The sequence below is a fragment of the Zalophus californianus genome, chromosome 8 (assembly GCF_009762305.2).
Source record: "Zalophus californianus isolate mZalCal1 chromosome 8, mZalCal1.pri.v2, whole genome shotgun sequence".
Taxonomy (NCBI): Eukaryota; Metazoa; Chordata; class Mammalia; order Carnivora; family Otariidae; genus Zalophus; species Zalophus californianus.
Genome location: NC_045602.1, coordinates 37,380,395 through 37,403,802, shown reverse-complemented (window position 1 = coordinate 37,403,802; position 23,408 = coordinate 37,380,395). Strand labels below are relative to the sequence as shown.

Below are 23,408 nucleotides of genomic sequence, written 5' to 3'. Positions count from 1 at the left end.
TTGTGACTCATTCAAAGTCCTTCACACCAAACTCAACAGCATGGCAGGAAGGTGATGATGGCCCCCGAGATCACTTTTCTGGCTGTGTTCTCAGTCACAGACTATGCCACAAATTTGGCCAGTGGTCTTGCATAGGCTGCTACTGGTACAAAGACAGGAGTTTACAATTCTGGCTCCTCAATGTGACCCATCTCTAGATATAGGGGAAAAACATCAGTCACTCATGTCACCAACTACAGGATGACTTGGAGCTTCTAGTAAAACGCATGCCTGCTGGAATGGACCTGGAAATGTTGATTTCATCTGGCCCACAAGTATTTCTAAAAATACTGGTCCACAATACTGATACTTCTGGTTTTTTTAATAGCGCTTCTGGAACATATATCCTATGCTGGGGGTTATATATTCAAACACGTTGGCCACAAGTGCTTGAGACAGGCAGAAAGCGGGAGAGACACAGGTCTGGCATTTTGTGAGTAAGTGACTGGGGGTCCCCACTCGAAAGCTGTGCCTCTGCCACACTCAGGATGTCACACCCTCCTGGGCTCCTGAGTGTGTGTGTGTGTGTGAGGGAGTAGGGTGGTCTCTGCTTAGGGTTGTGCCAGATTTAGCAAACAAGAACACAGGATGCCTAGTTAAGCTTGAATTTCAGATAAGCAACAAATAATGTTTAGCCTAGGGAGTCAACTAAGCACTTATTTGGCCAATGAAGATACAAGCAGGAGATTTGGGGGCAGAAGGAAGGATCTGAGAATTTGTTCCTCTGGCTTCCTCCCTGCCAGGTCACTCTGGCCTGCACATCTTCCTCAACTGAAGGTTACGGCTTCTGTTAGGGAGTTTTCTCCATATGACTTTCATGCCAGGTCGGCTCTCATAGTTGATGCATTTGAGAACTGCCTCCAGGGTGAATGCCAGGTTGGAGAAGAGATTTCACTATAAGAAACCGGGGAAGGTTGGCTGCTTGCCGTTAGCCTGAGGTCTCAGGGGCTGTGGGAGAGCAGGGGCCCTCTGCATGCTTTGGGGGAGGCTATGTGGGTCAGCCGCAGGCTGGCCTTGAGCCCAGCCATCCAGACAGATGAGTGTGCTGTGATAGGAGCGTTCATTTATTCCAGGGAGTGGTGGTCAGGGTGACTCTGCAGAGAGGGGCCCCTGCCTCTCCTGTCACCCCCATGCCATGCAAATCTTATGCACAAATGCGGGCCTGGGCTCTTAGCAGGGAATGGCAAAGCTCTGCCTGGGTCCCATCCAGTTCCATCATCTTCCTCTGAATTTGGGGACACTTTCTGCAGTTATGAATGCTCTGGCTGTTTATTTTATGGCTGCAGACCCTCCACAAGAATGCTCTTTTTCTTGAGGCTTTGAAGCACTTACAATTCACCTTTGCCTCTTAGGTCAGCAAATTTGTCTATGGTCCTTATTCATTGACATCCATGGGAATGGGAAGTCAGGGGTATGTCCAGACAACTTTGTTTTTCTTGAAACATAAAGCAAACAGGTGGAGTGGGAGAAGCAAATAATAATTTGGTTTAATTTACTTAAAGACATTTAAAATGCCAAATTATAAAGGTAACCCAAGTTGGTAGTGGAAAATTCAAATATTTATAGAAGCACAGAAAATATAAAATGGAAACCTGTTTTGTAATCCCAACCCTGCAAAATAACCTCTGATTACAGTTGGGTACAGTCTTCAGTTTTCTATGAGCTAAGCAGCTCACCGAACAAACTAAAGGCAAGGCCACCCACTCAGATGATGTCAGGAGCAGCAAGCCCACCCTGTAATCACTATGATGGTTGAAAAGATAGCTAAGCTCCATGAGTTGAATTGCCAGGAGTGGGCACAATGATTCAATTCCCAACCAATACTTACACAGCACCTACTGGGTCTAAGATTTGCTGTGATAATTTAATGGGGTACAGAAAGGCACTTGCCCCAGAGGAGGGGCAGCAGAGGGTCCCAGGGGGAAATGGGACAAAGCTAACTAGGGCTAGGGGGAGGTCCTGACAATGTCAGGGAGGCCTTCCCTGGTCCGTCCCCACCCCCTGACCACTTAGCCCTGCTACATTAGGTGCTGGGGCCCTCCCCTTTGTAGCACCTTCTGTGATTCCTCATTCAGTTCTTTCTCTCCTGCTGGACTGAGAACCCCAAGAGGCCTAGCACCCACACTATAGCCAGCTCACAGACGATGCTCAAAGTAGGTGTGTTGAATGAGTAAGTAAGGGCACGAATTGAGGGAGGAGAGGTGGACAGGGTTTCAAGGGGCAGGAACGGTGGAAAACTGAAGGGAAAGAAGAGGCCCTAATAGTTTGGGAACATGAATGTAGCCGTAGGGTGGCGCTCCTGTGCTCGGACCGAAGTGACAGAGCGAGTGGATACAGGCTGACCTTGGAGAACCCCGAATCCTGGCTGAGGCAGCAGCGATTCTTGGAAGGTTTCTGAGCAGGGGAGGGGGAAGATCAGAGCCTTACTTGACCCTGGCACTGACATCTGGCTGAGCGGGAGCAAGTCGAGCAGGAAGGAGGAGGCCAGGAGGTGGGAAAACCGCCAGGAAGATAGCAGAAGACCTAACAAGCAGAGTGGCCAGGAAGCAGGAAGGATGGGGGAGGGGCCAGGAGCCGAGCTCTCTACCCAGGACATCGTCCCAGGACAGCAAGGTTGCTCCTGACACCAAGTATTTAGGAAGGATGTAATCTTAGAACACAGGAGAGTTCTCCGGAGTGGTTGTGATTCTGGTTGTTGCTAGAAGAATACAGGCCAGGAGGCTGCTTCTGGTTCAGTTTCCTCACAGGGGAAGTGGGGATGGCAATAACGGTGCCCCGTAGGGTTGCTGTTAGCAATAAAGGACCTATTACCATGTCAGGCTCAGAGTCAGCACTCAGTAACTACTAGCTATTCTTCTTTTCTCTTTCTTTCTTTCTTTCTCTTTCTTTCTTTCTTTCTTTCTTTCTTTCTTTCTTTCTTTCTTTCTTTCTTTCTTTCTTTCTTTCTTTCTTTCTTTCTTTCTTTTCTTTCTTTCTTTCTTTCTTTCTTTCTTTCTTTCTTTCTTTCTTTCTTTCTTTCTTTCTTTCTTTCTTTCTTTCTTTCTTTCTTTCTTTCTTTTCTTTCTTTCTTTCTTTCTTTCTTTTCTTTCTCTCTTTCTCTCTTTCTCTCTCTCTCTCTCTCTTTCTCTCTCTCTCTCTCTCTCTCTCTTTCTCTCTTTCTCTCTCTCTCTCTCTCTCTCTCTCTTTCTCTCTTTCTCTCTTTCTTTTCTTTTTCTTTCTTTCTTTCTTTCTCTCTCTTTCTCTCTCTCTCTCTCTCTCTCTCTCTTTCTCTCTCTCTCTCTCTCTTTCTCTCTCTTTCTCTCTTTCTCTCTTTCTCTCTTTCTCTCTTTCTTTCTTTCTTTCTTTCCCTTTCTTCCATTTTAATTTTACCCATCCATTTACTTGAGAGACAGAGAGGAGAGCATGAGCAGGGAAGGAGCAGAGGAAGAAGGACAAGCAGATTCTGCACCAATCATGGAGCCCAAAGCAGGGCTCTATCCCAGGACCCCAAGAACACAACCTGAGCCAAAATCAAGAGTCGGCCACTCAACCAACAGAGCCACCCAGGAGCCCCTATTTCTTACTATTTTATTTTATTGTGAATCAGTAAAAACCTGCCATGGCCCAATACCTGAGAATGGCTGATTTATAGGGGTTGATAGCAAGGGCTGACTAACTCCTCATGGACAGTGATATTGGTAAGGTTCCCACGGCACAACTGTGGTGGGGGTTGGAGGGGGCTGCCATTCATATAGCAGTCTGTGTGAATGGTGCTTTAGAACTCAACAGTGCAGATAGGGGGCCCTGAGTGATTATGGATAATGTGAAAAAAGGCAAAATACCAATCCCAGGTTTTAGACCCAAGGGCCAGGGCAATGACCAATCAGAGATTACGTGTTAAGCTGCTAACTTTTCACTGCCTCTGACACAGCACCTCCTCCACCAACCACACCTAGCCACAGTGGGCCAGACATTTAGGGACCTTAGTCTGTTAGACTCAAAATTGGTCAGTTGGGGGATGCTAGTAAACAGTCTACTTTCTGTGTGATTGACTAGCCCGTCCCACCTTTAAATCCACAAATGGTGGCTGAGTGCTTACTGAGTGTGCGTGATGGGAGGTGGGCTGGTTGGTCGTGAGTACTGTTCAGTGGTTGCCCAGGAAAGTCCCTTGCTGCCTGAGCTATGACCTCAGAAAAGCTCTTTAGCCTCTCTGATCCCCTGCAAGGATAAGAGTGCCTCCGTGGTAGGACATGATCGGATATATAGGGTCAGCCAGCATATTCTACAGATGTTGGCTGATGTTGTTGTCATTGGCTTGCATCTGAACCCAGGGCCTGTTGGCCACCTGAAGTAGGATTTCTGAGGCCAGGCCTGGGCCTTGTAGGAATGAGCACTGGGACTAATCAGAGAGGTCAGTGCATAGGGAATAGCAACACTGGAACAACAGAATTGCCACCCGTGAATGAGAGGAGAAAAGAAACTTCTGGCTTATGATGGCCAGAAGGCTCTGGCCTCTAAGGTACCTTTGCAGGGCTGGCTGGCCTCCATAATGCTTCCATAACATGAGCTCCTTTCCTCTTCTGCAAGCCTTGGGACTACAGCCCAAGGTGGATAAAGGAAGCAGAAGCTGCTTAAATTGCAGGTCCAGGGATAGTGGGTGGAATGGCAGCACTGGGCAGCATCCGGGCTGTGGAGGTCCTCCAAATCATGGAGGATGACTGGGCATGGGGGGCAGGCCTGCAGGAGGAAGACTGTGGGTTGGCAAGCTCTATTTCATTCAACCCTGCCTTGGGTGTCAGGGGCCATCAATCTGCTTTACAATCCTGGGTGCCCGGAAAGGGAGAGCAGAAGCGCCTTTGCCTGAGTGTTGGAATAAGGACAGGACTGGAGTGCCAGCCTATGGGACCCACTGCCCTGCTCTTTCTACTCTTCCTCAAACAACAAAACAGAGGCCTCAAGCGAGTTCTTTGAAGCTCAGCCTCAGAATCAGGAGGCCCAGAGGAGGATGCAAGAGTGAGGGCTTAGCCTTGAACTCCTGCAGGTTCTTTGCTTCCTACCTGCAAAGCATACATGGTCCAGGGGAGCAGTGACAGACAGAGGGGAGGATGCCCTTTGCCCAGGAGCTAACGCCTCCTTTCTGTCCTGGATGTCTGCTGTGCCTTTGCTATGAAGTGGTCCCCGGCAGTTGGAAAAAGGTCTCCTTCAGCTGTAGGTTTGCAGTTTACAAAAAGGGCCCACACCCCATCCCCTCTCCTGCAGTGCCCTGTGTCCCCCTCCAGGAGAAAGGGCCATACCTGGACTGTCTCCCTTCCCCCACCCCCATCATTCTGGCAGATATCTGAATCATGGCCCTGGGCACCTTTTCTGTCATCTAGTTTAAGGGCTCCTTCCCCATCCCTGTGGCTCGCTGAGGCCGAACCCAGAACAAACAGAAACTTTCTACTTAGTTTTGTTTCACGTTATGTAAACATGAAGGTCTCTCAATTGATAAAGAGTAGCAACAACACTTTAATGAGAGAAAAATTTTAAACCTTTACCCTGAAATCACTTGACTCAATTGTCCCCAAACTGTAAATGGTCAACATTAACTTGGCTGGAGTGAATGCACTCCACCGCTTGGGAAAAGTTACACAGAAAAAAAGACCATTCACGGGATAAAACTGACTCCCGAACAGTCCCATTTTTACCAAGTGTAGCAAAGCCCGGCTAGCAGAAGCTGGGTAGCTGACTGGGACAGAATGGGCTCTGGCAGGGGCTTTACTGGAAATCAAGGGGAGTACGTGGTCTGGCTGCTTGTTTATGGAGGGGTCACAGCTGTGGTGCGATCGCTGAAAAGACGGAGTGCCAGCAAAAACCCACTGGCACGTCTGCCCAGAGGGAAGAAAGCAAAGTCGGGTATAAAACACAGTGTGGGCAGATCAGATTTTCCACATGCGCCCCAACGGGCATAGCGTTGCCACATAAAAAACAAGACGTTCCAGTTACACTTGAATTTCAGATAAGCAGCGAATATGCCCACACACAGGGATCTACTCAGTCAAATACATACAACTTGGTATCATTTAGCCCAAACCAGCTGGAGCCAGAGTGCCAGGGAGTGAGTTCACTGTTGCCCTCCCACAGGTGGGCCTCCTGGGGTGCACAGCAGGTCTGGAGGGGGCAAACAGGGACCCCAGCACATCAAGCAAGCTATTCAACCTCTCTGAGCCCTTGCTTGGAGGGTGTAAAGGGGCTCAGACCTCTGAGCAACAATGATGATAACCGGGATCACTTCCCCACCTCCCTGGTATTCCTTCTGGCTTAAGAAAAAAAGCAGAGCCTCCCTGTGCCTTTCCCCCTTGTGCACACACTTCTGCAGTGAAGTCCCAAGGGCCTCAAAGGGCTTTAAGCAGCTCCTCGTGATCCCCTTCAGCGTGTACCCCACTTGTGACTTGGACGTTTAACTTTTTCTTGGTAGAAGTGCTTTGCAAATGAAGCTTCCCAAGCAGACTGCACCCCTCAAGTCCTTTCTGTAGAGGAACATCAATTCAACCAGAAAAGAGTTCCAGAGTCGGACTGTGACTCTTCGCCATCATCTCCTAGCTCTCCAGCGTGCCTCCCAAACTAACAGAACATTGGAATCTCCAGAGCTTGAGTTTATTGGTCAGGGGTGCAGTTTGGGTATTGGGACTTAAAAAAAAAATCTCTTCTAGTGATTCTAATGTGTAGCCAGGGTCAGAGCCCCTGCTCTAGGGAATGGATCCAGTAGCCCAAATCACTTTGGGGAAAGGGGCTCTTGAGGGTTCTGCCTGAGAATCCCCACCCAGAAGGCTCAGGTTTGAATGCCTGTGGTTGGAGAGCATGGTACTCTAAAGAACTCTGGAGTCAAAGAAGCAATGTTTAGCCCCACCCAGCTCAACCACTCAGAGGCCAGATGACCTTGTGCAAGTCACTTGTTCAAGTGAGATTCAGTCTCCTCATCTGTAAAGTAAGACGCAGAACACCTCCTTCTTTCAGAATAACAGCAGAATATAATAGCAGAACACTGCACATAAAACTCTGTGCAGTGCCTGCCATGCACAGACATGCAATAAATGGCAGTTAAACGATTTTCTTTTTCTTTTTTTTAAAGATTTTATTTATTTATCTGAGATAGAGAGCACGAGCAGGGAGAGAGCAGAGGGAGAGGGAGAAGCAGACTCCCCACTGCGCAGGGAGCCCGATGCAGGACTTGGATCCCAGGACGCTGAGATCATGACCTGAGCTGAAGGCAGATGCTTAAATGACTGAGCCACCAGCATGCCCCCAGTTAAGATTTTCATAACATGAAACAAATGATCTGTCGTTTCGAAGGTGCAACTAGTCATGTCTGGACCATCGATACTGAACATATGGGACCAGTTATGCTGACGTAGACCATTCAATTTCTTGCAGTGAAATACGAATATACGTTTATTTAACTACGGGTTTTCCTTCTCTTTCCCCTTTGGCAGCATACCAAGTGTCACAGAAAGACTGAAGGAACACTTTCTGGCCAGAGTGGTGAAGCAGTTTGCCCCTGGGTATCTGGGATTGGTTCTCCCTAAGGGCCAGATGTGGCTTTCAGGAGATCTACGAGAGACCCTCAGGCTCCAAATTTAATTCCTCCATCATGCCACTCCCCACACATTCGTTCCAGCCCACCAATACCTGAAGGCCTATTAATAAAAAGCCATTTTCAGGGCCCCTGGGTGGCTCAGTCAGTTGACTGTCAGACTCTTGATTTCAGCTAGGGTCGTGATCTTGGGGCCATGGGCATTGGGCTCTGTGGAAGTGTGGAGTCTGCGTAGGATTCTCTCTCTCCTGCTCCTTCTGCCCCTCCTCCTGCTCACACACACACGCGTGCGCACTCTCTCTCTCTCTCGCATACAAATAAAATCTTTATTTTTTTTAAAGATTTTTATTTATTTATTTGAGAGAGAGAGCATGAGACGGGGGAGGGTCAGAGGGAGGAGCAGAGTCCCCACTGAGCAGAGAGCCCCATGTGGGACTTGATCCCGGGACTCCAGGATCATGACCCGAGAAGGCAGTTGCTTAACCAACTGAGCCACCCAGGCACCCCTAAATAAAGTCTTAAAAAAAAATAAAAAGCCATTCTTTTAAAGAAAAAATTATTCCCTTTTAAAATGTGACTTTCTGGAACATCTAACAAGATAGTTTGTCAAAGTCTTTTCTAAGTAACAAAGGGCAGAGAATTCTGTCCAAAAACAGATATACTTTTCCCTACTCCTCCCATTAAGTACACATAAAAACAACAGAAATAAACATTAAACAAACAACAACAACAACTACTCTGAAAAGTGGAGAGAAAGCAGACGCAATGGGGACTTCAGGATGCTAGACCACCAAGATGATGAATTCTCTGGGTTTTCCTTTGGCTCCATATGTCTCAATTTGGAAATGTTACCAGGCAAAGAACACCACCAACAACAAAACAAACAAACAAAAACACAAAAACAAAAACAAAACCCCAACAAAAGCCTATTTTCCAGGAAAGGAACAGCCCATCAATACAGAAGATTTTTAGACAATAAACTGTTCTGGGCACCTGGGTGGCTCAGTTGGTTAAGCATCCGCCTTCAGCTCAGGTCATGATCCCAGGTTCCTGGGATCAAGTCCTACATGGGCTCCCTGCTGAGCAGGGAGCCTGCTTCTCCCTCTCCTGCTGCCCCCCATTCCCCCTGCTTGTGCTCTCTCTCAAATAAATAAATAAAAGCTTTAAAAAAATTGTTCTCTTCCAGGCAAACCACCCAGAAAAACCTATGGTCCCATCCCTATCCATGCCAGCAAAGGTCAAGTGGGGAGCCTAGACCTCCACCCTTATCAGGTTGAAAAGAGGTGCCACAACTATTCCACTGGGTGGTATCAGAGAGGGCCACGTAGAAAGCTGAGACTTTCATCCTTACTGGCTTGTGTTAGTAAAAACCATGTGGGAAGCCTGGACTTCCACTCCCACCTGGCATTAATGAGGCTTCCCTTCCCATCCCTACTGGGGTGGCAGCAGAGAAGGCCTAGTAGAGAATCAGGGCTTTCACTGCTGCCAGTGAGGCCATCCCTCCTCTTCCCCTAGTGTCAGTGGAGGTAAGGCGGGGCACAGTTAGGAAGTACTAAGGCACTCCATCCCCTCCCAGACAGGAGGTGTCAGTGGAAACCTAATGGGCAGCCAGAACTCCCACCCCACCTCAGACCAGCAGTAACTCATATTCAGATGCCAATGGAGGTTGAATGGAAAGCCTAGAATTCTACCACCAGCAGGCAGTGAAGAGGCAGCATACCTCTTTGACAGCCAGAGCAGCTGAGAGGAAACTCAGTATAACAAAAGATAAAAATAAGAGCCAGAGTCTCATAATAATACCTCAAATGTCTAGGTTTCAATAAAAAATTCAATCTCAAACTGAATGAAATACCAACAGCAAGGTGACAGAGAATTATCTGAAAAAGGTTTTAAAAAGGGAATCATAGGGGCGCCTGGGTGGCTCAGTTGGTTAAGCGACTGCCTTCGGCTCAGGTCATGATCCTGGAGTCCCAGGATCGAGTCCCGCATTGGGCTCCCTGCTCAGAGGGGAGTCTGCTTCTCCCTCTGACCCTCTTCCCTCTCGTGCTCTCTGTCTCTCATTCTCTCTCTCAAATAAATAAATAAAATCTTTAAAAAAAAAAAAATAAAAAAAAATAAAAAGGGAATCATAAAAATACTTCAATAAGCAAGTATGAACATGAAACATGAAAAAATAGAAAGCCTCAACAAAGAAATATAAAGTCACAGTAAAGAAATCAAACACATATATTTAAGAATGCCACTTTTTGGACTGAAAAATACAATAACTAAAATAAAAAACTCAATGGGTGGGCTTAACAACAGAAGGGAGGGACAGATGAAAGAATCAGTGAACTGGAAGACAGAACCATAGAAAATTATCTAAGCTGAACAACAGAGAGAAAAGAGACTGAGGAAAAAATGAACAGAGACTCTGGAACCTATAGGACTATTACTAAAGATCTAACATTTGTATTATCAGAGTCCTGGAAGGAGAGGAGAAAGAAGAGAGCAAGAATGAAAAAGCACTTGAACAAATAATGCTGAAAGCTTCCTAAACCTGACAAAAAATATAAACCTACAAAATCAAACATCTGAGTGAACCTAACATAGGATAAACCCCAAAAATATCCACACCAAGACACATCATAGTCAAACTTCTGAATAGTAAAGACAAAGAAAACTTTTTGAAAGTACTGAGAGAGAGAGAGAGAGAGATGATGCCCGACATATAAGGGAAAAACAATTCAAATGGCAGTTTGGGGGAACCATGGAGGACAGAAGGAAGTGACACGTTTCATAAGTGCTGAAAGGAAAGAACGATCCACTCAGAATTCTTCAGAAATTAAGGGGAAACCAAAATATTCTAGATGAAGGAAAACTAAGAATTTGTCATCAGCAGACCTACTCTTAAAAAACAGCTAGAGGAAATTCTCTAAACAGAAAAAAACAATAAAAGAAGGAAACTTGAATCATTGGAAGGGAAGAAAAAAAACACAGAAAACAAAAATATTGGTCAATACAATAGACTTTCTTCTTGAGTTTTCTAAATTATGCCTGATGGTTGAAGAAAAATTGTAACACTGTCTGATATAGTTCTATATATGAAGAAGAAATATTTAAGATAATTATGTTTTAAATGCGGAAATAAAGGAACTTAAAAGGAGGTAGGGATTTTATAATTACCTTGAACTGATGAAACAGCAACACCTAATATATCAATAATTACATTAAATGTAAATGATCTAAGCATATTAAAAGACCAAGATTGGCACAGTTGATTAAAAAACATTACCCAGCTATCTGCTTTTTATAAGAAATTCATGGCAAATATAATGATATAGGCAAATTGAACACAGAAGACAGAAAAAGATAGATCATGCAACCATTAATCAAAAGAAAGCAGGATAGCTACATTGTTATCAGATAAAGTAGATTTCAAAGCAAAGAAAATTACCAGAGACAGAAAGCCAAATTATATAGTGATAAAGACTCAATCTACCAAGAAGACATAGCAGTCTTAAATCAGTGCATACCAAACAAAGAGCTGAAAAATATGTGAAGCAAAAATGATACAACTGAAAGAAGAAAAAACAAACCAACAATTGTAGTTGGAGACTTCACCATCTCTCTCTCAAGAACTGATCAAAGAACGAGGCAGAAAATAAGCAAGGATATAGAAGAACTAGATGACGTTGCCAATGGAAAGAATCTAGTCTACATTTATAGAACATTCCATCCAACAACAGCAGAATCCACATTCTTTCCAAATGATGATGGGATATAAACCAAGATAAACCATATCCGGGGCTATAAAGCAAATTTCAAGAAATTTAAAAGAATTAAAATCATACAGTTTGTGTTCTCTGACCACAATGGAAATAATTAGAAATAACAGAAAGGTAATAGGAAATTCTTCAAATACTTGCAAACTAAACTTCTATATAATCTATGGATCAAAGAGGATGTCTCAAAGGAAATAAAAAAAAATATATATTGAACTGAGTGAAAATAAAGATAAAACGTATCAAAATTTGTGGGACACAACACAGTGCTAAGGGAAAATTTATTCAGTACTCTAAGCTCAGAACACAGACAAAGAAGGGCAAAACAAAAATAATATGTTTATATGAAATGAAATTGAAAAAAGAAAATAGAGAAAATCAATGAAACAAAGAACTGGTTGTTTGAAAATACTAATGAAATTGACAAATTTCTAGCAAGACTACAAAGAAAAAAAAGAAGGCACAAATTACTAATATCAGGAATGAAACAAGGAATATTACTATTCACTGTACAGATATCAAAAGGGTAATAATTAAATACTACAAAGAAGTCTACACACAAATCCGACAACATAGAGGAAATGGACTAATTCCACAAAAGACACAAACTACTACAACTCACCCAATATGAAACAGATAATTTGAATATCCCTATAACTATAAAGGACATTGAATTCATCATCTAAAAAACTCCTCAAAGAACAAATTTCCAGGCCGAAATGGTTTCACTGGATAATTATACCAAATGCTTAAAGAAGAATTAGCACAAATTCTACATAATATCTTCCAGAAACTAGAAGAGGAGAGGACAAAAGCCAATATATTTTGTGAAGCTGGTGTCCTGATATCAAAACTAGACAAACAGTACAGAAAAAAAGTACAGACCAATATCCTTCATGAATATAGATGCAAAAACTCCTTAACAAAATATCAGCAAATAGAATTCAACAATATATAAAGAGAATTATATACCAAGATCATGTGGAATTTATTCCATGGACAGAAAGTTGGTTCAATATATGAAAATCAATGTCATCTACCATATTAACAGGTTAAAGAAGAAAAATCACATAATCATATTAATCATTTAACAAAGTCATTCAATACCCATTCACAATTTTTAAGAAAATAGGAAGAGAGAACTTGCTCAACTTGATAAAGAGCATCTACCAAAAACTAACAGCTATCAATTTTACTTCCTTTACTTCATTCTTTTCCTCTTAGATTAGAAACAAAGCAAAATGTCTGCTTTCCCCATTCTTTGTTTGTTTTTAAGTAGACTCCACGCCCAGCATGGAGCCCAACGAGGGCCTGAACTCACGACCCTGAGATCAAGAAAGACCTGAGCTGAGATCAAGAGTTAGATGCTTAACCAACTGAGCCACCCAGGTGCCCCTGCATTCCCCATTCTTGGTCAACATAGTGCTGAAAGTTCTAGCCAATGCAGTAAAGCAACAAAAAGAAATAAAAAGCACCAGAAAGGAAGAAATAAAATAGTCACTATTTGCAGATATGCTTGTCTACATAGCAAATCCCACAGAATCCATAAAAAATGTCCTTAGAACTAATAACTGATTTCATCAAGGTCACAGGAAACAAGGTAAATATACAAAAGCTATTTTACTTCTATATACTAAGTAATGAACACATAGACATCAAAATTAAAAATACAGTACCATTTACAATTACTCCCAAAAGATGAAATACTTAGGTATAAATCTAACAAAGCACATTCAGAACTCATATCCCGAAAACTACAAAGCACTGATAGGAGAAATGAAAAAAGATCTAAATAAACGGAGAGACATACTGGGTCCCGTATTCTTGAGGTATTGAAGAAATGCCTCAGTTGAGATCTTCCACAGCAATAACCTACCTGTAAAATGGGCAGAAGAAAGGTTTTTCTCTATTCTAATAGAAATTTGGCAATATATGATGAGGCTAAAATTGATACAACCTACAACTCAGCATTTCTTACCCCTAAAGACTCACACATGTCCACAGTGAGACATACATGCAAGTTCATGGCTATCTTAACTCGGATAATGGTTTTGACACATATTTGTCAAAAACTCTTCAAACTTGACACAAAATCTGTACGTTTTATTATAGCAAATTAAACCTCTATAAAGAAAAGATTAAAAACAAGAATGCTCATGGCAATGATGTGGGAAACAAAGGCAAAAGAAAAAATTAAATTTCCTTACTACTTCCAGTCCATTGATAAGTCCTTAAAACAGGTGGAGGGACCTTCCTCTGGTAGCTCAGCCTCTTAATGTTGACACTTGGCTAAGGGCAAAAGGCAATCTTGGCTTAACATCTTCTGGACCCCCCAGGATCCTGTGAGTCTACTTTAAACAAATGGAAATTCTTTTGGAAACTTCCTTTGTCTCTACCCCAAGATACGTGTTGGCAGTCATCTCGCAAGCCTAATATCCACTGATACACATCTGAAGGGTATCAAGACTGAGGTTTTCACTAACAGCAGTAAGAGACCTTTTCCTAACAATAGCTAGCCCCCTCAGGGTCCTGGAAACCTTGTTTCCAAAATACCTGGGAAGCTTGTGCTGTCCCTAACCCCCTCCCAACTTGAAAGTATATAATCAATCGCTCCTCAGGACCTCAGTACAGCTTTTCCTGCCCACGGGTCCTGTCCCCATGCTTTACTACAACCACCTTTTTCACCGAAAACATCTCAAGAATTCTCTCTTGACTGTCTGCCCTGAACCCCAACATTTCCACATCAGCAACACTGCTTGTAACAGAAAAACGAAGAAAACTCTAAATGCCCAATAAAAGGAGACCGGATAAATAAACTACGGTGTATCCACATATTTGCCTATGAAGATAAATAAACTAGGGCAACACTGTTCAACCCAGATGAGTCTAGCAAACAACACAGAGTGAGAAAGCAAGCTGAAAGAAAGCATACTATTTATATAAAATGTTACCACGTGTGCATAGCACCGGCAGCTAGTGTCCTGCTCATTGCTCGGTCCCCCTTTTCCTTACAAATGGGACTCGATCTCATTCAGGGAGCAGCCACACTTGATTTGTCACTCTTCCTTGCAGCTTGGTACGGCCAGGAAAACCCAAGCAGAAGTCAACAGTTTAGGGCTTCACATAAGGCTATCATCTTCTTATGGCCTAAAAGGGTAGACTCAGCGAGCATGAAACTGGTTGTATTTTGTCCTTCCTCATTCCTTTTTCTTGGAATGCAAATGAAATGCCCGGAGATACAGTATCCATTTGGAGACAATGAGCTCTAAAACCATATACTAAAGATGATGGAATAAAGAGCCAGGAAGAGCCAGGTCCCTGACCACATCATGGAGCCTCTGTCCCAACCCGGGCCTGGCTACCCTCAGACTGCTTGCTGTAGGAGAGAAATACCTTCCTCTTGGTTGAGCCACTGAAGTGAGTTTTTCTGTTACATGCAACCAAAAGTAAACCCTACCTGACATGGTGTCAAACAACACTGTAAAGTGTCACCAATACAATTATGTGTTGTCAACGGGTAAAGAGATGCGTGGGAATTAAAACACCTGGTGTGGGGGAGTGGTTTTCTCTGGGGGAGGTGAGGCAAGGGGAGGAGCCTGGAGTGGGGAGCAATGGGGGGCTTCAGTGGGGGAAGATGTGAGGCTCCCCAGTCCTCCTCAAAAATCAGACATGTTGAATTGGTGGGGTGTAGCAGGGGATGTGCTCAGAATGGCTTGGACTCCTGCTGGTTAGGGTTGCACCCTAAAGACTGAGTCCATAGGCCCTAGATGGGGTGTGGGCTTCTATAGTTTGAAAAAGCTTCCTAGCTGACTTTCTCCTTGTCCTCCTAGCCAAAATGCTTATGAGCTTTACATCGTACAATTCACTTTATAAAATGCTTATTTAATTTCCAAATATAAAATTACATCATGATACTAAATGAACAGACTTTTAGAAATGATATAACTGGGGATTCTGCTGTGCACCCTGGGGAGACATGTTCTACTCTGCCCAGCCCTTCTAGAAAGACTATATAATCATCCCCATGTCTTCCAGAACCCAAGAGTCCATGCTTCCTACAGACTGGACAGTAAGAAGCCATCATTTGTTTGGGCAGGTCTAGTGTTCTCAGAAATACACATTTGTGTAGCTGGAGGGGCTACTTCATGGGGGCACAGACAGCTCAGGTGTCAGGGAATGGCAGATGCCCACAGGACAGAACCCACTGGTATGACTCATTTTTACAAAAGACTCTGTATTGCCTCTGGCCCCGTTTCTAGGCTGCTGCCTGAGGACACTCACAGCCAGTCAGGCACAGGGCTGGGAGGTTTACCCTCAATCTGGAACCACACTGAGAAAGTGTCCCACGCCCCTCTCCCCTTCAGACAGAGTCTGTTTTCTGCCCAGATGGGGCCCCAGAATTACCTATCTGCCCTTCCATTCGATCGGTGGGGATTTGGAATTTCAGAAATGTGGAGCACCACACTCCAAGTGTCCCTGCAAGTTAATATCAAAACTGGGATGAGAACTTCTATCTCTGGATTCCCAAAGTGGTTATATTTTTCAACGAATGCTTTGGATAGAATGCTAAATCTAATGAGCTTCCTTTTTCCTATGCTCCAAAACTTTCAAAGAACATTGTTTTCATCAACAAATCTTCAAATCATGAGGCAGAATTGTAAGAAGGCTTAAGGGCTGGTTTCACTTCCTGTGTGGAGGCATTACCATTAAGTACTGCAGCAAGTGGAAGACCAGCCCCCCAAAGAGGCAGCACTTGGGAGTCCATGAATATTTATCACTTCACTGTGCATTCACTAAGTAGCGCAGGGACAGAAAACAACTTTCAGCAAGTTTGAGTCCATGTTCTAATATTCTCCACTAAGGCAGCTTGTTCTGACTTGCAAAGAAAAGATCATTTTCAAAAACCATAATGAGGCCAGTCTCACTATTCGGTGCTGGAGCAAGCCCTAAAGCTTAAAATAGCATAACAATCGCTTCTCCAAGATAAACAAGGCTTTCCTTTGTGTGTCTAATGAGAGGCAAGACCACAGCGAAGGCAGATTCTACGCCCGATGTTTACTGTCCCTGAATGCGGAGGTAACTGGAGCTCCCCCAGCCCTCCAAAACAGCAGATTATACAAAAAGAGATCTGTCCGAGAGCATTTGCCTGACTGTCAAATGCCAACCTGAGACCTATTCCTGAGGGTGAGCCCCCTTCCCAGGTGAGCTAGGGCAGGGCCCTAACACCGTGATGGTCAGATCTGGCTGGGGACTTGGCTCACTCTACGGGCGCCAGACAGAACCGTTGAAGGAAATGACTGAAAAATACCCAGAAGACACATTAATGACTGGGTACAAGACACAGGAGCACAGAATTTGCTGTCACGAAAGTCTATAAATTGAGATGAAATGAAATGGGTTTTCTCCAACCACAAGTCTCTCAAACATTCTTAGTTTTTGGTGTAAAACTTCTATAAGATCTTGGTCCAAACATAAAGTCAACATCCATCCCCTCTCTCTCTTTCTCTGTTCCCCCTCTGTTCCTCCCCAACCACCCCCAAGACGCATGGAAAATCCATTTTACCATTAAGTGAAAGAACCCTGTAAGTTTCTCTACGACAGGTATAAGACATAATCACCCTTTCTTCATTTACCACCTTATTTGAAGATTTTACTTATTTGACAAGAGAGAGCGCACGCATGTGTAGGGGGAGGGGCGGGGCAGAAGGAGAAGCAGGCTCCCCGCTGAGCAGGGAGCCCAACCCAGGGCTCAATCCTAGGACACTGGGATCATGACCTGAGCCGAAGGCAGACGCTTAACTGACTGAGCCACCCAGGAGTCCGGTTTATCACTTTAAAACACCAGGAACTGAGGAGGTCACCTGGATGTGGCAGCCTAGGGCTTCCCCTGCAGGTCATGCCCACAGATCCTAATGGACTTCTCAACCCCTGCCAGGCTGCATTTTCAGCCCTCAGCTGGAGGCAGGAGGACTAGAACACGGGCGAAGAGACAGAATAAGTTACTTCCCAAGTCAGGGGTTAGCACATGCCCTGAGTGTAGGAGGCAGAGGAGTCTGGGCTTCCCTCAGGGTACCCTGGGGGCTGGCTGCCACCAAACAGGAAGTGTCTGGGAGCCAGGAGTGCATCTGGAGCTCCCTGCCCGCGTGCTCACGGACCACCCGCACACGCCCGCACTCAGACGCGTACACAGTTAATCCAAGAAACAAAGCCTCATTTTGTATCCACTGCAGCCAGAAGGCTTCACTTGGGAAACCTAGTTTTAGCTGATAAAAAGGAAAGGGATTATCGGGATACTGACATTCAAAACCAAAAACAAATGCAACAACAAAAACAGACCACACCCACCCTGGAATAGTGTTCTGTGGGAAAAGTTGAGCAGGAATTGGACTTCATTTTTATACCTTCCTGAGAGGCACATGACAGGAAGCTATTCCTGTACTATGCTAAGCCTGAACTCAACAAGTGGAGGTAACGGGACGAGGCGGGGTGGGAGGAGTGGCAGCAAGGCAGGCCCTGCCTCATCGGACAAACCACAAGTGACCAGCGTGGGTTTTGCAAGCAGAACTCCTAGGAACAAAGCCCTAAAGAGCGGTGACAAGGACCTGATCGCTCTAGGGCTCTAGGACCCCTTCACTGAAGGGCTCTGACTGGTGGAGGGTGGCTCACAGCTCTGTTGTCACATTTCAGGCTGCAACTTAGCATACATTTCAGTGAGAAAAGAACCTTTCCCCCCTAACACCCTTTGTCTAGGAAAAACACTACCCCAAAGTGTGAGTCCAGAAGAATGGAGAAGAACCAACAGCAGTGAATGCTGATATTTTTGGAGCATTTACCACTGGTCCTTAGCTCATTTCATCCTCCTGCCTGTTCTGACTAGTGAAGAGACTCATGGTACCAGAGAGGAAACTGAAGTCCTGAGTTACCCATGGCCCCCAAAGCTCCCAGACACCAGTCAGGTGGGACCTGAAGCCCAGCTTGCTGCCTACGCAGCCCCCCTGTTAACATTTTCATCCCAGTCCCAAGAAACTCCTCTGCTTTTTTCCATTTTTTATAATCATTAACCTCCTGTTGAGATGCATACCAACCCAGAGCCATGTGCTTTGGGTAAGATTAAACTAGTGACAATGGGCCAAAGTCAAGGCACTCAGGGTCACAACTAACAGGATATCTGGCAAGGAGTTGCTAAATCTGTGTTAACATGAAAAATCAGCTTTTGACCTTTTTCCCTTCTAGTTGGAATGGTTAAGAAAATATAAATATAATTTGTCAATATATATAACATATATATATATATAAAATGTCAATATTGCTCTATTGGGTTAATATAGTCCCCAAATCTATCTTCTTTCAATGCTCTAAGTTTCCTAGTAATGAAATCCCTTTGGCATCACGGCAAAATATGACTGTTTTGCAGCAATTCTGTGTTTGGGTGAGCCAGCAGGAGCAGAGAAGGGGGAGGAGCACATGGTGAGACCCACAGAGGCCTGGCCCTCTGACACCATCCAGATACCGAGCATCCGACATGGGTGAAGCACTGCAGCCAGAAGGCTTCACTTGGAAAACCTAGTTTTAGCTGGTAAAAAGGAAAGGGATTATCTGGATGCTTACATTCAAAACCAACAAAACCAAAACAAATGCAATAACAAAAACAAACCACACACCATCAGGTAGTGAAAAGTGTTCTGAGGAAATTAAATTCAATGGAGAGAGAGAGAGAGTGTGTGTGTGTGTGTGTGTGTGTGTGTGTAACTCGTTGGCGTGGGAGGGAAGCCCTCTTCCAGGGCATCTGAGCTGAAACCCAAGAAGGAGAAAGCATGCAGAGATCTTGGGGAAAAGATTCCAGCCAGAGGGAATATCCACTGCAGATGAGCTAGACAGACACTTGTGGCTGGAGCAGTGTGAACATGAAACAAGTGGAAACAGGGCAAAGGGGGTGGGAGGCTCTTCACACCCTTGCAAACCCTGGGGGGAGTGGGAAGCTGCTGGAGAATTTTAAACAAGGGGACAACACCATCCAATTCTTTACAATTTCATCCTGGCTATTATGTAGGAAGCAGCGGTTACACCTATGTGTTCATTTACAGGTAGGTGGGATCCGATATCCTGGCTCAGCTTTTCTATCCAGTAACATGTTCCCAGGTCATGGGCATCTAAAGATTCAACCTGTTCATAACCAGCTCTGACTGGTAACTCACTGGCCCTGCTCCTCAGATTATCTGAAAATTATTTCTAAAAATAAAACTGAAAAATTATTGTTAATTTTAAACATATCTGTGTTCCAGTCATCACTTTCAAAAAGGGGATCAGAATGACTTTTTAAAAACTATTTATTTTTAAAATGTGCCCTGCTTACTTCCAAAAAGCATTTGAGGCCATTGTCATAAAGCTTGTAAACAACAGGACAACTTCAAGTTCTCTTGGGGAAAATATTTACAATATATTGTAACATGGGTTCTGGCATTCCATAAGCTTAGGAGGGAAACACTAACACTGAAGGGTTTTAAAAGCCCAATTTGGGGACGCCTGGGTGGCTCAGTTGTTAAGTGTCTGCCTTCGGCTCAGGTCATGATCCCAGCATCCTGGGATGGAGACCCACATCAAGCCCCACATCGAGCTCCCTGCTTGGCGGGAAGCCTGCTTCTCCCTCTCCCATTCCCTCTGCTTGTGTTCCCTCTCTCACTGTGTCTCTGTCAAATAAAGAAAATCTTAAAAAAAAAAAAAGCCCAATTTGTTCTAAGGATTGAGTTCAGCTGCACATACTGTTTCATGATGGACTAAGTCCTTCACTTTTATATTTCTCCTCCTCTATCCTCTCCCTGGCCCTCAGGAGAACCACCCTTTGGCCTGGTTTCGCTGCTCACTGGCTCCCCCATCCAGAGACTGAGCAGAAAAGGACAGATTGGAAAGTCTGATGACACTGGTTCAGCAGTTTCAGTTCTCTGTGTGTGTGTGTTTCTTTGTGGGATGGTGTTTGTGTGTATGCATCTCTGTGTGTGTGTTTGGGGGCTGGGTCCTGGGTTAAAGTGAGATGTAAATTTTAATTAGGTTTATCCATTCCTCTCCATTGTATACACACATATCCCTCACACTGACCCTCTTTCTCTCTCTAAAGAGAGAGACCCTCCCTCTCTCTCTAAAATCTTAAAACTGGACAAAAGGTCTAATTTCCATTTTTAGTCTCTACCCATAACATTCTTACTTCTGTTCTAATTCTGCCAGTGAGAATCCTATCCTTTAAGCTTTCACAAGGTAAGATGTAATACTGTCAGACATCTCACTGGCAAATTGCAAGATAAAAGGCAAAAGGTAAGGTGCCTGGGTGGCTCATTCGATTAAGGGTCGGACTCTTGATTTTGGCTCAGGTCATGATGTCAGGGTCATGAGATGGCGCCCCGCATCAGGGTGGGCATGGAGCCTACTTAAGATTCTCTCTCTTGGGCGCCTGGGTGGCTCAGTCAGTTAAGTGTCTGCCTTCAGCTCAGGTCATGATCCCGGGAGTCCCAGGATCAAGCCCCCATCAGGGTCTTTGCTCAGCGGGGAGTATGCTTCTCCCTCTGCCTCTCCCCCTGCTCATGCTCTCTCTCTCACATCGAGCTCCCAAATAAATAAATAAAATCTTAAAAAAAAATTCTTTCTCTCCCCTCCCTCTGCCCCACCCCCCAGCTCTCTCTCTCTTTTTCTTTTTTTTTTTTAAAGATTTTATTTATTTATTTGAGAGAGAGAGAATGAGAGACAGAGAGCACGAGAGGGAAGAGGGTCAGAGGGAGAAGCAGACTCCCTGCTGAGCAGGGAGCCCGATGTGGGACTCGATCCCGGGACTCCAGGATCATGACCTGAGCCGAAGGCAGTCGCTTAACCAACTGAGCCACCCAGGTGCCCCTCTCTCTTTTTCTTAAAAAAAAAAAAAGCAAAACATCGAAGAAAAAGTGGAGAAATTTTTCATTCTTCCTGCTGGGTGGGTTTTAGCAGAACTTTTATGATTATCTGACTAAAGCTAATTGCTACAAAAGGTTTTTGATAATGGTTTTTTAAAAATTTAGAGAAACACACCATTTTTAAATCTTATAAGCACCAAAACAATCGTTTCTATTGCTTTTCCCATAATTTTCGCCACATTCATGACCTCCAAGACTATTTATGGTCAGTCCTCAGTAGTAGCAAAATAGAATGGGTTTGCAGCAGATTATGAAAAAACGGGATCTGGCAGAAATGCTGAAGAATTTTTTAGGGTTTGGTGGGGGTGGAGAATGGAACTGTTTCAGTTCTTTGATTGGTTTTGGCTTTTGATGTTTGCTTCAAATTGCTATGTGGCCCCAAATTATAAATTGCGTATGTAATTTAATGTGTAACAAGAGGGTTCACTGCTTAAGAATTTTTTATTTGAGCAACTGAGCTTTCAAAGGAAAACCTCAAAGAAAAATATTTTAAGTAAATTGCTTAATTATAAATTGAACTTTCCAGGTATTCTTAAAAAATGTCTTTGACTGTAATTAGGTAAAAGCTATTCAGCCATGTTCACCGTCAAAAGAGACAAAAACCACATGCTGAATGCAAACAGAAAACTTTTAACTAAGAAAAAATGCCAGGGATGTGTTTATTCAAAATACCCCCTCTCCATTTCTTTTTCTTTTTGGCAAAGCCTGGTTAAGTTTCTCCCAGCTTCCTCAAGAAATGCATCAGCGATCAAACTTAAAACTTGTTAATTACTTAGCCTCCAAACAAGCTGTTGATGCAGAATGGAACCCGCCTTACCTTGCCTCCACTTATCAATCTAGAACCTTACATTGGAATGTGACCGAATCGGGACAAACCTAGACGCTGTCCAAGCACATTAGATTCTGTTCAGCAATAACAGGGGTTAAAAGAATGCTTCCCCTGTGTCCAGGGTCCCCACACTCACAGGGTGTCCCTGCAAAGAGGTACTAACATTACCTATAAAGGCCCAGTGGGAGCAGACTGAACGGCTGTCCCTCCCTGGCGGACTCCCGTCCTTGGTCGACCGCAGCACCAGGAATGTGACCCCAACTCCCCAGCCTGTTCGTCTCCCGGCACCAGTCCCTCGGGAGATGGGGCCCGCGGCTCCCAGAACTACTGCCAGAGCCGGCGTCCAACCACGCAACGATGTCTAGGGGAAAGTTTTCAGCGCATTCCCGACCAGACCTGCGACCAACATTCCTCTGGAGCGAAAACTTCGGAACCTGCAGCGGGCCGGGCCGAGCTCGATTCCCTCCTCTGAGGTAAGGGGGAGCGCCCTCGGTGCCCACCCCTACCCGACTCCACCGGGACGCACATCCACGACTCATACTGGGTGCTCTGTCAGTGGGCTGGTGGGAGCCCCTGCGCTCCACTTTCTGGCATGCCTGGGGCTTGCGGAGGTGTTTGCAAACTTGCCCAGCAGCCGGGCGCGCCCCCGTTGGCGCGCACCTCCCGCGAGCTCCGAGGCGCGAGCCCCCGGCCCCCAGCGCCTGGCCCTGGGCCCCGCGCCCTCACCTCCGCTCCAGAACGCGGGGAGGAAGAACCACAGCAGTGGCCGCAGCAGGGCCCGCCCCATCCCGGGGCCGCGCCTCTGGAAATTCTCTCCCGATCGACGGACAGACGGACGTCCCAAACCTGGCCAGTCCCGGGTCAAGCGCGCCAGCAAAGCTGCCCAGGGCCGGCTGCCGGGCAGCTAGCGCCGAAGTGCCGGGCCGACCCAGGGGCAGGAGGCGCCTAGGGCCGAAAGGGGCGGGTCGGGGGCCGAGTCCGACCGGACCCGAGCCAGTGGGGAGGGGGCGGGAAGGAGGGCGGAGAGGCGGGCAGCCAAGGGGAAGGAACCGGGCTGGACAGCAGGGGCGGGGAGGGGCGGGGAGGGGCGGGGAGGGGCGGGCCATGGGCCGAGCTTGGGCGGCCCGGGATGGAGGGCGGGGGTAGAGAGAAAGGGAGGGGACTGAAAAAGAGGGGAGGGGCGGCCGGAGGTGAGGAGGAGAAAGAACCTTGGCCTCTGTGCGGGCCCGGAGTCCAACACGTGTGGGTGGGAGAGAGAGAGAAAGAGAGAGGAAAATGTTGGAGGGGAG

The 23,408-nt window shown here is 45.4% G+C and overlaps 1 protein-coding gene across 1 annotated transcript in view; it reads right to left on the bottom strand.

The window, feature by feature from the left end:
- The window catches only part of MERTK (MER proto-oncogene, tyrosine kinase), a 101,669-nt gene extending 78,613 nt beyond the window's left edge, over positions 1-23,056 (bottom strand). Inside the window, exon 1 of the mRNA XM_027622930.1 lies at positions 22,846-23,056. Within this exon, the coding sequence (XP_027478731.1) occupies positions 22,846-22,906 (61 nt within the window). The 5' untranslated portion in view covers positions 22,907-23,056. The remainder of the gene's footprint in view (positions 1-22,845) is intronic.
- Positions 23,057-23,408: the final 352 nt, after the last annotated feature.